This window comes from Durio zibethinus, chromosome 2, assembly GCF_047325235.1.
Source record: "Durio zibethinus cultivar Kanyao isolate XHJ-2024 chromosome 2, ASM4732523v1, whole genome shotgun sequence".
Taxonomy (NCBI): Eukaryota; Viridiplantae; Streptophyta; class Magnoliopsida; order Malvales; family Malvaceae; genus Durio; species Durio zibethinus.
In genome coordinates this window covers 36,224,191-36,239,452 of record NC_143163.1, presented here as the reverse complement: position 1 = coordinate 36,239,452, position 15,262 = coordinate 36,224,191, and the positions used below count along the sequence as shown (strand labels likewise).

The following is a 15,262-nucleotide window of genomic DNA, read 5'->3' as shown; positions in this document are numbered from 1 at the left end:
AAATTCCACTTATGCCCTTCAGCCCCCAGCATAACTAACTTGTCTGGCCAGTCCGTCTCACTCTGACACGCTTAGCTTGCTCTAAATTCTCAAATACTACCAAAGACTGTATGAGTAACTTGGTCATTTCCTTTTAACCACGTCTGTTCCAACACTCTTCGTTCTTTTTCTCCAAGCATTTTACACAAAAGCCCAAATTTACTCAGAAAATTATTTTTTAAGAATATCACTGGGAAAAAAAGAAAGTACGGAAGAAAAGAAAGAAAATAGAAAATCCAATCGTTTCTACTCAATTTCACTAGATCTGATTTCCCTGGATTTTCATTTCTCGATCCAAAAAAACAAACAGCAAACCCTAAAAAGACCAAAAGAGGGGGAAAAAGAAAATAAAAAAGATATGTTCAGATTCGAATTTGAAAAGATCAGGAAACGAATTTGATTTAATCGAAGGAATTTTTTTGTTTGTTCCTTTTTGTTAATAAAAAATCTGTTATGGCCGACACCGTCTCCGTGATTCCCACCTCCGTTCTCCGCAATCTCTCCGACAAGCTATACGAGAAGCGCAAGAACGCGGCCCTTGAGGTTCTCTTTCCTTTGTTTTTTTTTTTTTTTTTTAATTTCCGTGGAATTTAATTTCTGTCTTTTTTGTCGAATGATTGAATTACTTAACTTTTTGTTATCATAATTGTGTGTAGGTTGAAGGAATTGTGAAACAGCTGGCGTCGTCGGGAGATCACGAGAAGATATCGGCGGTGATTAACTCGTTGACCACGGAATTTACCTACTCACCACAAGCCAATCACCGTAAGGTTGGTGGATGATGAATAATTTCCTGAACTGTGAAAGATTTTATGAGATTTTGTATCTATTTAATATAAATTTTGGTGTTGTGTTTATGTAGGGAGGATTGATAGGTTTAGCTGCTGCCACTGTTGGGTTGACTTACGAAGCGGCCCAATATCTTGAGGTAAGGATTAGTTCACCTTTAAATAGTTGTATGTTAACATGTTTAATTCTTGTTAGAAGCCTGTAGAATGATGTTTACCATGGCATTGTTATTTGAGAACAGAGAACTACGATTCAAGGTTTAAAGATTTTGCTCTATGATTGTAATGCTTTAGGGTTGTTAATGCGGTTATAGTGTTTGTTTATTAATAAGAAAGCAACTGCTGTCGGCATACATTTGATGTGCTTTATTAGTTATTACCTGACATAAGCTATGGAATTTTCATTCTAGATTTAGTAAACTTTAGTTTTTGACCTTCAGACTTCTGAGATCTTTGGTGGGAAGTTGGAGATACATCTACTCAACATGGGAAATCAGGGCTTGCTTTTGATGAAATCTGAATGGGATATAAATACTCCTCTTACTGACTTGGTTCGAGAATTTCTAGTATTGCCATTATGATTACTTGATAATAATCAAATTTATAAGTAGACAAATTTTAGAAAGGTGGAAGACCAATGACCAACTAATCAAATTTATAAACCTATAAATGCTTCATACTTTCTGGCCAAAGGATCATATCTCTTGGTGTCATGTATAGAAGTGTCATGAAGTACAGAAACAAGTTATAACTAGGCAACATTTGATCTTGGTATCATGTATCCTTCCACCACTTGACATATAGCTTAATATGTGTCATTAAATTGAATTATTACTAACAATAGCCATTCTGGTAATTGGTAATGCATTGGTGTATTTTCTTATTTGTTTAATGTGCACATGAGCTCTTTCCTCATTTCTTCAGTTATACTTATATAAACTTCTAAAAGAATTGGAAACGCTTAAAAGATTGAATTAGACATCGATGCACATTGAATGACATAATTGAGCAAGTACATAAATTATTGTTGCTTTTGGTTTGATCTCTTACTCTTGAGGAAAGATCAGATGTAAATATTGCTGGTTGTTTGTTCCGTCATAAGCTCTGTTTTCATTATTCGCCAGTAAACAGTAATTATAAATTTTGATTAAAAAGCTTCCAAGCTGTGTAGTAGCCTGGTACTGTTGCTGCATCTATTGCTAGATTTCTGTTCTATGCCTGCCTTTGTAGCTTGGCTTGGGTGTTAGGGTGTTTTGTTTTTTTATGTTTCCTTTTAGTCTTGCAGGGGAAGAGAGGGTGGGTGTTGGGATGGGGCAGGCTATAAGGGTTGAGACTTTATGTTCTTTAATGCAGTTAGAGGGGATGGTGATTGTTTCAAAATTTACTCTTTCTCAAGTAGAATAGAATGTAAAATTGGAAAACTGTTGCCTGCTGTTATGTTGGATGATTAGTTTTTTTTCCTGTATTAGAAAAAGCGTCAGTTCTTTTTCCCTGTTGTTTAGTTTGTTAACTTCTATTTCTTTTGTATATAATTTAGTGATTAATTTACTTTTGATGCAATCTGCCAGCAAATTGTGCCTCCAGTGCTTAAATCTTTTTCTGACCAAGATAACCGAGTTCGCTATTATGCCTGTGAAGCTCTATATAACATTGCAAAGGTGAAAGGAGATTGGTTTGCTTATGACCTTTTCTTATGATTTTTTGCTTTTTGACTAATAATGGACATGATATGCTGTCTTCTTCTGTGCAGGTTGTCCGAGGAGATTTTATCATATTTTTCAATCAGATTTTTGATGCTTTATGCAAGCTATCAACTGATTCAGATGCCAATGTACAGAGTGCTGCTCACCTTTTGGATAGGCTTGTGAAGGTTAATAGTTGCACTCTCATCTAAATGTTGGCATCTTGGTAATTATGTGAAATTTGGGAATTTATTGCTCCTATTTTGCCATGTGAAACAGGACATTGTTACTGAAAGTGACCAGTTCAGGTGTCTTTATTCCCTTCCAATTTCAGCCTATGAATCTTGTTATATTTAGAGCTCTCATTCGAATTTTCCGGGAACTATGTTTATAATGTTATTTAATTGGTTGCTTTTTCTTCAGTATTGAAGAATTTATACCATTGTTGAGAGAGCGGATGAATGTCCTGAATCCTTACGTCCGTCAGTTTTTGGTTGGATGGATAACTGTACTGGATAGTGTTCCAGATATTGACATGTTGGGTTTCCTCCCCGATTTTCTTGATGGTAATAAAGTTCTGTTCTTTTTAAACTAATGTTTTACTTCTCTACTAGAAGTGATTTTAATTTGGTCTTGATAACTTTCAGGTTTATTTAATATGTTAAGTGATTCTAGTCATGAAATACGGCAACAAGCTGATTCAGCACTTTCAGAGTTTCTCCAAGAGATTAAGAACTCCCCAGTAAGACTTCTAATAACATTCTGTCTTTGATTGTTAGATTGGCTCCATGGCCTCTTGTCATAAAGTTTCTTATGCCAAGATTTTTTTTACACATTTTTATGAGAATAGCATGATTGATACCTCAATCTTTTGGTAAAAAAAAAAAGTTATGGGTTTATTATGTTTAATTTACCGAAGCATTTCTCATAAAAAGAAAAATATTTTGTTCATTTGTAATTTTCTGACTCGAGCAGTGCTACTCTTGAAGTCTGTAGATTATTGCCGTATGGCTAAAATACTGGTGCAAAGGGCAGCTTCTCCTGATGAATTCACTCGGTTAACAGCTATCACTTGGGTAAGTAGAATTGGACTTTACATTGCCACAGAAAGGGGAACAATTTTAAAGTAGAAAAGAGGAAAAAAATCTTGATAATGGACTCTTCTCCTTTTCAATATATTTGTTCATACTACGATATTTTTTATTTTTCTTTCTATTTATATACTAATTATTTCATCTGGTACTTTCACATTATAGAAGGATCAAATTTGATTTTCCCATTGTACAGATATATGAGTTTGTAAAACTTGGTGGAGACCAGCTTGTTCCTTACTATGCTGACATACTGGGAGCCATTCTCCCCTGCATATCTGATAAAGAAGAGAAAATTAGAGTGGTAAGTTTATTTCTTCTATGGTCTCCTTAATGTATCTTAAATAACTATCTGCAATATCTTGTAGAAACTCATGTGGAGTTCTTTCCTTTGTGTTCATTTTGTGTGTTTGTTTTCATATTCTTTTATTAGGTTGCTCGTGAAACCAATGAGGAGCTTCGTGCAATCAAGGTTGATCCAGCAGAAGCCTATAATATGGGTGCCATTCTCTCCATTGCGAGGAGGTGTAGTTTTTGTTACCTGGGAAAATTTCTACATTTGAAATGTTACTAGCAGTTTGCTATGGTTATATGTAGTGCTTCCGTATTTTGAAGAGCTATAGAAAAGTGTTTAAAGTGGTGCTTATTTCACTCCTGAAATAATTTCACTTTACATTGATTTTGTAGTAATTACTATTATTTTGACTGATCAGGCAACTTGGTAGTGAGTGGGAGGCCACTAGAATTGAAGCATTGCACTGGATATCAGCCCTTTTAAACAGACATCGTACTGAGGTGAGAGGGCAGTTATTTGTGAATTTCATGCTGGTTGTGTGTGTGTTTTCTCATATTTTAATTTTTTTGCTATCATCATAATGGCCTTGCTTGCGCAAAAACTTCATTAAATTCCAACTTTGTGTTAGCGATGGAGTATCTAAACACTCCTTGCAATAAATCTGAAATCTTTTAAAATTTTACCTCATATGGTTTCTGGCTTTCATGTTTATGTTCCTTTCTACCATTCTCGTAACTTTGAAGTTTCAAGGAGTGTCGACCACTTTTTTATGCATTGGTGCTTCAAGATTTGTTTAGTCCTAGTAATAATTCTCATTAAATTGATAAAAGATGATGGTTGTTACATTACAAGTAGATGCAAAGTATGAAATGTCTCAATCTAAATTTCCACTAGCCTTTTTTATTCTGAAAGTAGAGTTGATGTAATGGTCAACAATGAGATCTTGATGGCTGCTAAAAACAATCCTTCTTGACTTATTCTTTTTGTAACATGGATATGCATGGTATCTGCGTCTCAATAAAGTCCTAAGTGACCTCTCTTTGGAACATTATTATCACTTTTGGTGGAAGCACATCTGATGCTGCATGCCTGTAATCTTCTCATGTACATCAAAAAGACCATGTTCCCTGTGTAGGGGCATGATAATTTCAACATAAATCGAATAATCTCTTGTAAAATTTGTTATTTGCATGTTAGATTCATTTGCAATTTCTGATGCAACTGTTGCTACGATATGGATGATGTTTAATTTTTTACTTGAAACAGGTCTTGAGTTTTCTAAATGACATATTTGACACCCTTTTGAAAGCTCTATCTGACTCTTCTGATGAGGTAAATTTCTGCTCCTTTTTATGTGTTTCGTATTTAATTGTTCCTTTAAGGGTTTTTTTTCTAAATTTCTTTACTCTTGTTTCTTATATTACTATCATATAATTACAATAGAATGTGTCTTCCATATATTATTTTGGTTTTTGGATGGAACTGTTTTTGAAACTCAGCTGGCAATATCCTTATAGTCATATTCTCAAGAACCTAGAAAGAGTCTTGCCTTTTCAAGAGGTTTTTCTTTTCCCCATTCTCTCTTTCTTCCTTTTCTTTTGGAAGAGATTGGGGATTAATGATGGGTGTAGGATATGTCTATACTGTTGTCAAAACATTGTACCTAAAAAATAACTAACAAAAAAATTGGGGGTTGGGGGGGAGATTGCAAACTATAGTGTTATGAAGAAGGCTAAAATTCCTATATTTCACTGTGAGAGTGTGATATCTCTGCTTTGAACTCAAGTAATTTGCTTGTTGCCTTTTGGTTGTTTTCTTAATTTTGCTAGAAAACTTCTATCTTAATCTCCCCGACTGTTTTTCAAAATTTAGTATGAGTTACTCTCAGTCACCATTTAACATTCATTATTGAGTTTCTTTTGTTTTCTGCAATCTTCCATCATTTGTAGCTCTTCTTTTATTCCAACAATTGGTCCTGGTTACTGCTTCCCTTGTCTTGAAGCTCATTACTAGTTCTTTTGTCCTTTTATTAGGCTGAATGGATGATAATGAAACAATGCTTTGGAAATTTACTTCCTTGGAATGTTTTGAGAGCATCTTACCCGTACTCCTTTTCCATTTATTAAGCATAGATGGATGTTATTGTGTTGGAATGTATCTAATGTTGCTCTGCTCGTCCTCTGAAATACCTGTTATTTGTCATTAAATTGAAATTTAATACTGTTCATATTGATTTTATGAATTTTGAGTCCCAACTTTTTACATATTTTGTCTCTTTATTAATGTATGTTTGTCTATGTGGTGTTAACCTAAAGTTTCTCTTGTTTGTATATACGAATTTATCTTGCAATTTGGATTTTTGCGCCAGGTGGTACTCCTGGTTCTTGACATTCATGCATGCATAGCACAAGATCCCCTACACTTCCGCCAGCTTGTTGTTTTTCTGGTGCATAATTTCCGGGTTGATCATAATCTTCTGGAGAGGTGATTCTAGGCCTCTCAAGCCCCAGTTTTTTTTTTTTGGGAAAAATATTATTATTATCATCAGGAATTGTTTTGTTCAGATGAGTACTCATGTTGGGTACATGGCCAACTTGCTATGATGCTATGATTATTGTAATTATGTACATGTGTCTCATCTCTTTCTTTTGCAAATGACTCTTCTGTTTTCTTAGGCGTGGTGCTTTGATAATCCGTAGACTTTGTGTTCTCTTGGATGCTGAAAGAGTGTACCGTGAGCTATCCACCATACTAGAGGGAGAAGCAGACCTAGATTTTGCCTGCATTATGGTTCAGGTTCTGTCATGCATTTAAGAATTCAACTAATGCAATAATGTTCTTTGGTTAAAGTAATAAAATGAAGCAACTCCATAACTTTAAATATATGATAGCCATGACGTTGTTATTTAACTTGAAATAGTATTTTCTTTATCTTTTAGTAGAATGGTATTTCCATTAAGCACCCAATTTTAAATTTTCTCCTCTTGTGTTTCAGGCTTTGAATTTAATTCTACTCACTTCTTCTGAGCTATCTGATCTTCGGAAACTTTTGAAACAGTCACTAGTTAATGCTGCTGGAAAAGATTTATTTGTTTCTTTGTATGCTTCATGGTGCCATTCAACCATGGCAATCATAAGCCTCTGTTTATTAGCTCAGGTAAGAATCTGTAACTCCTTTAAATGTGTAGCCAGTCTCTCCCTTCTCGTGTGTGGTGGGGTGAGGGAAGAGGTTTGGGGTTGCACCATCTACTGTCATGGTTGTTAATCTAGTATTTCTTTGCTTGATAGACGTACCAGCATGCCAGTGCTGTGATTCAATCCCTGGTCGAGGAAGATATTAATGTCAAATTCTTGGTCCAGCTTGATAAATTGATTCGCTTGCTCGAAACTCCAATCTTTGCGTATCTTAGATTGCAGGTGCTTCAATAGATACTAACAACTTACCTTACAGTCTTGTCATTTTAATAGTTTTAATAGGCTTGATTTGTAGGGAATTGCAACTTTGCATATGTTCTCTCTTTATTTAGTTTTGGTTCACTTCTGATATTTGCTCATATTTCAGCAAGTCTTGGGGCAGTATTTTTTTTATTTATGGTTATTTGTCTACATATAATCTCTCTCTCCTTCCTTCCCCCCACTGGCATGCACTTTTGTACTATACTTTATTAAAACTAAACTATGGGATAGCATGCGTTTTTGCCATAATATAGATGCACACTCTAATCATAACGTTTAGAATTTTGCCTGAGCCGAACCATTTTATGATGGGATGTTTTGCCTATGATGGGCATTGCCTTATTGAAAAGGTTATGCATCCAGTTATGCATCCAGCATATTAGTGACTGGTCATCAAACTTTTATTTGATGAACAAGTGCCCTTATCAGACAGTTGCATATCTTCTTGCACTGAAAGATAGTTTGCAGCTTGCTGGTCATTTTTCCATGCCAAAATATATTAGCTTTGGTGAATTCATTAGTTGTCATTATAGTTGCATTTTTCTTGTAAGTAATTGGTTTATTTCTATTTTCCTTGTTTTTCTTTTAAATTTAGAATATGTCATGTATCTGAACCTCTTTCTGATTTCCAGCTTCTTGAACCCGGAAGATATATATGGTTGCTGAAAGCCTTGTATGGACTTTTAATGCTACTTCCACAGGTGTGTCTGTGCTACATTCTTTTCAAGGCACCCTGCAATCAAGCCAGCCAAACAATAAATAAATAAAAGAAAATGAATATCAGTGCAAACTTGATTTTGTCAAAATGGGTCAACATTTTCTTTTACTCCACTGTTGGGTATGGGGATGGTTGATTGGTTTTAAGGGGACATCTCTCGTGTGTTTGTGCCTGTCACTAATGGACACACACATTGTGCATTAGTTTTTCATTGTTAAATTATTCTGACCTTTTTATTTAACTGCAGCAAAGTGCTGCATTCAAGATACTGCAAACTCGTTTGAAAACTGTGCCATCATACTCCTTCAATGGTGATCAACTTAATCGAGCATCATCAGGCAACCCGCACTCCCAAATTTTACATCACAGTGGATCACAAATCACTGAGGATGGTGACATAAACCAAGAGAATGGGAATTTACAGAATGGAATTAACTTTGCTTCAAGGCTGCAACAGTTTGAGCAAATGCAGCAACAACACCGTATGTCACAAGTGCAATCACGAAACAGTTCCACTTCATTATAGAAGGTGTGTGAGCTGCTTGTTGAGTCTCATTTTATTGTCCTGCATCATTAGTTTAATGATTATGTTAGACATATGGCAAATTAGAACATTTGATTGTTTGTTAAGAGAGAGGTTGAAAGCAAGACCTCTCCCGTAAGAAGAGTTTGCTTCAAACTCTTGAATTATGCTTTATGTTGGGCAATTGGCAGAAAAAGGAAGGTCCTGTTGACTGTCCTTTCTTTCGAAGGTTTCATCTTTATACATCTTTCCTGTCTCACAGAGTCTTTTATGGTTTTCCACTGTATGGGAATCAACTTGTGATATCTCTCCGGTATGCAGGAGGGGCTAAAAGCAGAAGAACCCTGGCGGGCAGTTGCAAATTTAGTTGTTCCTGCTGCCTATTGACAATTCAAGGTCAAATGTACGATGATCTCATGATACTTGAGCCTGGGGTGAGAGCTAGTATAGTTTGTAAAATTGTATATAATAGTAGTTTGTTTCTATTAAACTCATGGAGGTTGGGACGGTGAAAATTGGGTTATGAATATAATCTTTGGGTGTATTCCCAGCTTTTCTTTTTTCCTTTTGTAAACAGGATACGACCATGTGGTTCTGTTATTTTTATTGAAAACCACATGGATTAGAGGGAGGTAATGAATCTAGAAAATACAGTTTGTTATTATTATTTTTGTTCTTTTTAAGTCTGTTCATGTCTTGTAGCGATCTTATAAAGTAAGGGGAATTGCCAATTCATGTACACTTTATTGAACCGTTTATTCGATACATAGTTGATTTTATTGGGTTGTTGTACTCTCTCCAATCGCTACCTTTTGCTGGCCTAAAAGGAAATTATATTGGACCCTATCCAACATAAAAAATGGATGCCAACGGGTTTAACCTTTTGTGATATGGTTTCAAGTTACTTTTCTGAAATTCACTCGAGTTGTCCTTTTATTGAAAGTTGTGCAAGGAAATTGAATCTGCGGGCAGACTGACTTATTATCTAACAATTTAGGCTTCGTTAGAACGGTTTCCAGGAAGAGATTTTTTTGAATTTCATTAAAATCTCTTTTTTTGTCATTCAAATGAAGCATTAATCAAATATTTGTTGAGGTAAGAGGCATGACAACTTCTACTATCTTTTCTGTTTTCTTATACATTTTGGAACCTCTCGTTTCCAAAGGTATTATTATTATTAGAAAAGAAGATATGGTCTATATGACGAAGAAAGGACTGCTTTTCAAGTCCTGTCTTTTTATTTCCATTTCTCTCACTTCTGAGTCAAACAAAGCATAAAAGTCCCTTCCTCCAAGTAGACATTATTTCTCTTTAAAAAAATAAATAAATGCGCCAGGACAAGGCACGTTGATTGGTGGCTGTTGACTAAACCTGTGAATTTCGGTGGCTCCAACTTCTATTTTTCCTGTTCGTATTAAACTGCCAATTCTTCTACATGAAGCAGTCCTTATATGTTACCATTATTTTTTTCTAAAGTCCACCATAAGACTGAGTCTAGACTCCAGCAGTTGCTCAGCCTGATTATGCTAACGGTAGTGTCACGGTCTGTGCACTGATCTAGGCCAGGGATTATATCCAAGGGCAGCAAGGACACTTGCCCGAGTGACACCAAGCTGGAGCTGCACAGATCTGGAGCTCGAATCTTGTCCGTGACATTAAGACTACCTTCAACTACACACAATTACCTAGTTACAGTTGAATTGTCATATTAGCTACTTAAATCATTCCTTTTACCATTCTGTATTTGCAATTTGCCAAGCTTCCAAATCTAGCACCAGTAGAAAATACAATCAAACCATGTAATCATGAATAAGATAGGCTATTCCTTCATGTACATGATTGTACACAAATCTATGATCAGCCTTGTGGTTGTCAAGTAGGAAGCATGAACCAAAGCTTTCTTATACAGAAATCGGATTCAAAACTGTCTGCTTGATATTAGAATTCTAGAATCCATAGGCCATTTAGTTACACAGAGCCATACTTTAAGACCACAAAGACTTTCTGCAGCTTTACCGTACAGTAGTTTTGTTTTTTGACAGTGTTTACAAAGCATATATCTTCTCAAGGTCAGAATTATAGTCATCAACATCTGATATATTTGCTGAGTATGACCATGAGAAAGACTTGCTCCCATTTGCCCTTTTTATTCGTCTTTGAGAGTCACTGCAAAAAATCCCAAAATGTTGTCGAAAAACAAAATAGCACATGCTCGCAAGTGTGACAACAAGAATTGGTGCTCCCAATAGGGTTATAGCAACAGCCATCCATGAATACCCTTTTCCCACAACTACAAAAGCTATGGATAAATATGCTGCGCAAGTGCAAGCACAGGCTGCCCACATCAGCTTGTTAACTACTGATACAACTTGCTTCTGAGCAGTTGTGTCCCATGCAACCAATGTGATCTGAACAACGACAACAGCCAGAGATATGAAGAGGGATGTAGCATTCAGGAGGCAGAACACTCGGAAACCTACCTGATCAGCTATGTTAGCCTTCCCGCTATCAGGTTCATCTTTTACATATTGACCAGGCAAGTTGAAGATTGCCAGGAAGGCATTTGATGCAAAGAGAACAGCAACAATAGTAACAGAATTGGTGGTGTTCTGGACAGCTTCTCTGTGAAGTTTCCTAAGTTCCTTGGCAATTCCTGAAACTCTTCGGTTGGTTTTTTCGTTTTGTATAAATTGTGAGTGCACCTCATGCTTAATATCACTCACAGTCCTCTTAAGTTCCATGTTCTCATCTACTTGGCCAACATACCTAGCATGCTTAGCACCAGCCTCTGTCAGAGCTTCTTGAATTTCAAGTGAAGCTTCTCCATACTGGAGTTTGTCAGCCAAATCCATTGCGGTTTCATGCTGATTATTAATGGCATTGACATCGATAGATCTATAAGTTAACAACAAGCTCACATTCTGAAAAGCAGAAAACAGTATATTATTAGTAGAGGAACAAGACTAAAAATGAATATGAGGATAGTTATAACGCATAATTTCTGTGATTCATTAGTTTTAAATAAAGAGATTTTCATGCAATTGAGAGCTGTGGCTGCAAATGCACAGAAGTCAAAAATTTAAATTTTTAGTTCTCATTATGCTTCCATTATTTTCCTTCTTAAGTGAACTTGCCCCCTTTACCCCTTTTAAGGGTGAACTGAGAAGAAGACTTTTAGCAAGCAACACATATTTTACTGGTGAAATTGTGCTCTCAAAATAAGCTCATCATCAAATCCTTAATAAAAATTTCACTTCCACCATTTTTGGTATACGTACAGAAATCTATTTACAATCCTCTCTCCTTGGATGTCAGTAGATGCGTGCACCTGAGCTACCAAATAGTAATTGAAATGAGTTGTGTTCAACATAAAACTGAACAAGAAGTTTCACGTTTATCCAATGCAGAACAATGTATAGAATCTGCTGTCACCAAATGGGGTATATGCACAGGGAAAGAGAGAGAGATACCTGTGGACGAGATTTCCGCGTAGTTATGTGCAATGCTGTATTCTCCTTTTTGTCACGTTCATTCAGTATGGAGTGATCTGCGAGCAAAATTTCATCTACTACAGCAGGACTCTGACCCTTCACAGCCATATGGAGTGCAGTTTGGCCTTTCTTATCCTTAATGCTCACAATTCCTCGATCACAATCTATAAGGGCTTTTACTATACTGATAAGGCCATATCTTGCAGCTGTATGCAATGCCGTCTTTCCATTTTTGCGCACTATCCTTATGCAGCTCGCATCAGCACTCAATATTGCATTTACCACATCCAAATGATCTTTAACAGCTGCAGAATAAAGGGGGCTGGTATTTGAAGAGTCGCATAACTTGCAAAGCTCCGGCCAAATGCCCAAAAGTTCCTTCACAATGCCTACAATACATAAATCCATATTGGTCAAAACACAATTCATTAATGGCAAGTACTAGTGGCAAGATGCAGCTGCAGACAAAAGATGCATCAAAATAACAATAATAATCCTATATAGACCAGGCTCAACTTTAATTTATGGTTAACAATACCCATTTTCAGCCAAAGTTGCTGGTGTTTGAAGCTGCTTTATTAGACTAATTGAGCTATCAGGCAACACCAACCTCCAAAATTTTCGATCCAATTGTATGTGCTATCCCAAATTACAAAAGGTAAAGCTGAACAACAGAACATACACATGGCAATGACAATTATGAGTTGATTAAATAATTAAACTGATTTCAAAATTTCTTTCAATTCCTCCACCAGATGCATGTTTTCATCAAAATTCACTCGCTCTCCCTCACAGAATAAAATAAAATAAAATAAAGAATTCCCATCAAAATCAAGCTGAACAATAGAACCCATTGTAAAAGATTAGCAAAAGAATCAGAATCATACCCAAATGTCCTAACTTAGCAGCAACATGAAAAGTATTCATATCAGACTTGGACCTGATCTTAACAACCTCAACATCACAGAACTTGAGCAAGTAACTGAAAATCTCTTGGTAATTGTTCTCTGCAGCAATATATAAACCAGTCCTTCCTAACTCACTTTGTGCTGCCATCAAATCGGACACCGCTGATGATCCATCAGCCGGTTCATCTTTTGTCAACTTATCCAACAACTGCTTGACAGACTCAAGCTCCCCAGATCGGACAGCTGCAAAAAAAGATTGCTGAGTAAGGAAACGTAAAGGCTTTGACTCTATCATAGTTTCTCCTCCTTCTTCCTCAGTTTTCACTCTTCTTCTCTGTTCATTTAACGGGTTGTTCTCCTTTTGTAAAGCTTAAAAGCTGTTGTTTCCTTTGTTGTAAAAGACAATAATAGAGCTATACGGCTTATGAGTAGTGGTGGCCTTTGAATTTCTTTGCAAGGTTTTATACTTTTATGGTCATGATTTATTTGATTGAATGAGAAATGTAATGGGGTCTCTATTTGCAATCATGTGGCAGGGTTGACTGTTAAAGAAGGGACAAAATCTGGTGATATTCCTGGTTAACCCAACAAACACTTCACTATTTTCTCTTTTGGAATTGGTATCTCATGAAATGTAAATACAATAACAATCTAATGTATTTGTATAATGAAAGTTTCAATGCTGTCAAGATTCTAAGAATCTCAACTGTTGGGTGTTTTTGTTTTTTAAGGGAATACTTGCTTTTCTTATGTGTGCTGTTCTTTCTTGGGTAAGTTGTACAATGTAACACTTCTTGCTCTGGGAGTGACACAGTCAGTTGAGTTCAGTTTGGTATTTTTTTCGTTTTGTGATGACAACTTTCATGTCTACTTCTTGTTCAAACCTTCAGCTTTGTTTCTGCTTATATTTGTTCCTTTTTGGGCAAGGACTGAAGAGGATTAACCAACTTCCTGTTTGAAATAGTAATATTTAGATACCGAATTCATATATTTCTGTTAGCTTTAATGTAAAGTAAAAAAATTATGATGTTTTAATTTATGTTAACATATCAGAATTTTTTTAAAAAATATATACGATTTTTATAAGAATTTTAAATTATATCATATTTATATATTTTTTTCATATTATATTATTTTTAAATTATCAAATGTGTGATATAAAAGATAATATATTCCTATTAAAAATTATAAAAAAAAATTCCAATTCATCGATTGTGACTTTAAAATGTTTATCAGTTTGAATTAGAATAAATTTCTTTATGACTCTGAAACAATTCAACTGAAATTTATTTATCTATTTCAATATTTAAACTATATCTGAAATAAAAGACTTAGGGAGGCCCATATTTGAGACTCGGAAAAGGGCTGGACTCTTGAGTTTTTTCATCTTCAGCCCACTAAAAAACAATATAAATGGGGCTCCATGGTCCCTTCATAGCTTGGGTGGGTAAAACCCAAAATGGATGGGTTTGCTTTCTAGGAGCCCAAATTGCTAATAAAAATTGTGGCTGTTGTGGTGGGCTAAAAAGGTAAATATGTTTATTAAAATTAAAAAAAGGTAAATATGTTTGAATTGCCTTCCATTTGATAGTATTAACTAAGATATAATATAGGTATAAATTAGATAATTGATAAACGTTTGCTTTGTTTAAATTTTTTTTGCTATAAAAAAAATTAGGATCAAGAAGATTTTTTTAATTCAAAATCAGAACAAGTCATAAATTAAAAAATATATATTAAATTTATACATTATTCATTAAAAAATATTACTGAGAATGAACTTCAAATCTTGTTAAATCGATCGATCTTCATTGAATAATTCAAAATTTAAACTTAAATAAAAAAATTATTAAAAAATAAAATCAAAAGCACACCTGGCTTATCATCAGTAAAGAGAAATTCGTCGGTGAATGAAGGGTGCGTGGCGGCTTTGGCTTTTTTCCCGTAATCTCGTTTTGGTTTTGCCGTTTCTTTCCAATTTTAAATCTGGCATTCAGCCAAAGATTCGTATATTCAGACGATAATGAAGGACAACACAACCACACATCAAAATATTAAAACAAAACTTATAATGTCATTTAAAAATTTTTCAAAATTTTTTCCATCTTTTTATTAAGCATTTTTTAAGGTGAAAAATAAAAAAAAAAGTAATGATTACAGCAAATATTATGTCCAAGATCCTGTGATTATTTACAAGACAATGAAGCAATGCTATGATTTTATTAGTTTACTTTTGATTTTCTAATCTCCTCTTATCTAATATATATATAT

At 35.0% G+C, this 15,262-nt stretch overlaps 2 protein-coding genes across 7 annotated transcripts; one reads left to right on the top strand and one right to left on the bottom strand.

Moving 5' to 3' along the window:
* Positions 1 to 219: 219 nt before the first annotated feature.
* On the top strand, positions 220 to 9,371 carry LOC111318088 (ARM repeat superfamily protein). Of its 6 annotated transcripts, none has more exons than XM_022920729.2 (20): positions 220 to 582; positions 696 to 809; positions 902 to 967; positions 2,396 to 2,485; positions 2,578 to 2,697; positions 2,789 to 2,817; positions 2,933 to 3,075; positions 3,157 to 3,251; positions 3,499 to 3,585; positions 3,797 to 3,904; positions 4,034 to 4,125; positions 4,314 to 4,395; positions 5,162 to 5,227; positions 6,264 to 6,379; positions 6,571 to 6,691; positions 6,891 to 7,052; positions 7,184 to 7,312; positions 7,984 to 8,052; positions 8,317 to 8,598; positions 8,914 to 9,371. In XM_022920729.2, exons 1-19 carry the CDS (start codon positions 493 to 495, stop codon positions 8,593 to 8,595), a joined length of 2,058 nt encoding a protein of 685 aa, XP_022776464.1. In that variant the 5' UTR covers positions 220 to 492; the 3' UTR covers positions 8,596 to 8,598; positions 8,914 to 9,371. The 6 variants fall into 6 exon arrangements, with proteins under 6 accessions (XP_022776464.1, XP_022776465.1, XP_022776467.1 ...); XM_022920730.2 differs by having other exon boundaries at positions 8,855 to 9,371; XM_022920732.2 differs by lacking the exon at positions 7,184 to 7,312.
* A 1,090-nt stretch (positions 9,372 to 10,461) lies between these two features.
* LOC111318090 (ankyrin repeat-containing protein At2g01680-like) lies at positions 10,462 to 13,510 on the bottom strand. Its single transcript, XM_022920735.2, has 3 exons — positions 12,971 to 13,510; positions 12,063 to 12,472; positions 10,462 to 11,513 (listed from the first exon to the last, which is right to left on the bottom strand). The coding sequence occupies exons 1-3, from the start codon at positions 13,284 to 13,286 to the stop codon at positions 10,638 to 10,640; spliced, it is 1,602 nt and encodes a 533-aa protein (XP_022776470.2). The 5' UTR covers positions 13,287 to 13,510; the 3' UTR covers positions 10,462 to 10,637.
* Between the last annotated feature and the right edge of the window lie 1,752 nt (positions 13,511 to 15,262).

Bases quoted from the DNA above. Each gene is read 5' to 3' on its own strand.
- LOC111318088 (XM_022920729.2), top strand. From the start codon at position 493: ATGGCCGACACCGTCTCCGTGATTCCCACCTCCGTTCTCCGCAATCTC. The intron at 3,252-3,498 runs GTAAGACTTCTA...CTACTCTTGAAG, and splicing joins AAGAGATTAAGAACTCCCCA to TCTGTAGATTATTGCCGTAT. The intron at 8,053-8,316 runs GTGTGTCTGTGC...ATTTAACTGCAG, and splicing joins TTTTAATGCTACTTCCACAG to CAAAGTGCTGCATTCAAGAT.
- LOC111318090 (XM_022920735.2), bottom strand. From the start codon at position 13,286: ATGATAGAGTCAAAGCCTTTACGTTTCCTTACTCAGCAATCTTTTTTT. The intron at 12,473-12,970 runs GTATGATTCTGA...TATGTATTGTAG, and splicing joins TGCTAAGTTAGGACATTTGG to GCATTGTGAAGGAACTTTTG. The intron at 11,514-12,062 runs GTATCTCTCTCT...TCTGCTTTTCAG, and splicing joins CGCGGAAATCTCGTCCACAG to AATGTGAGCTTGTTGTTAAC.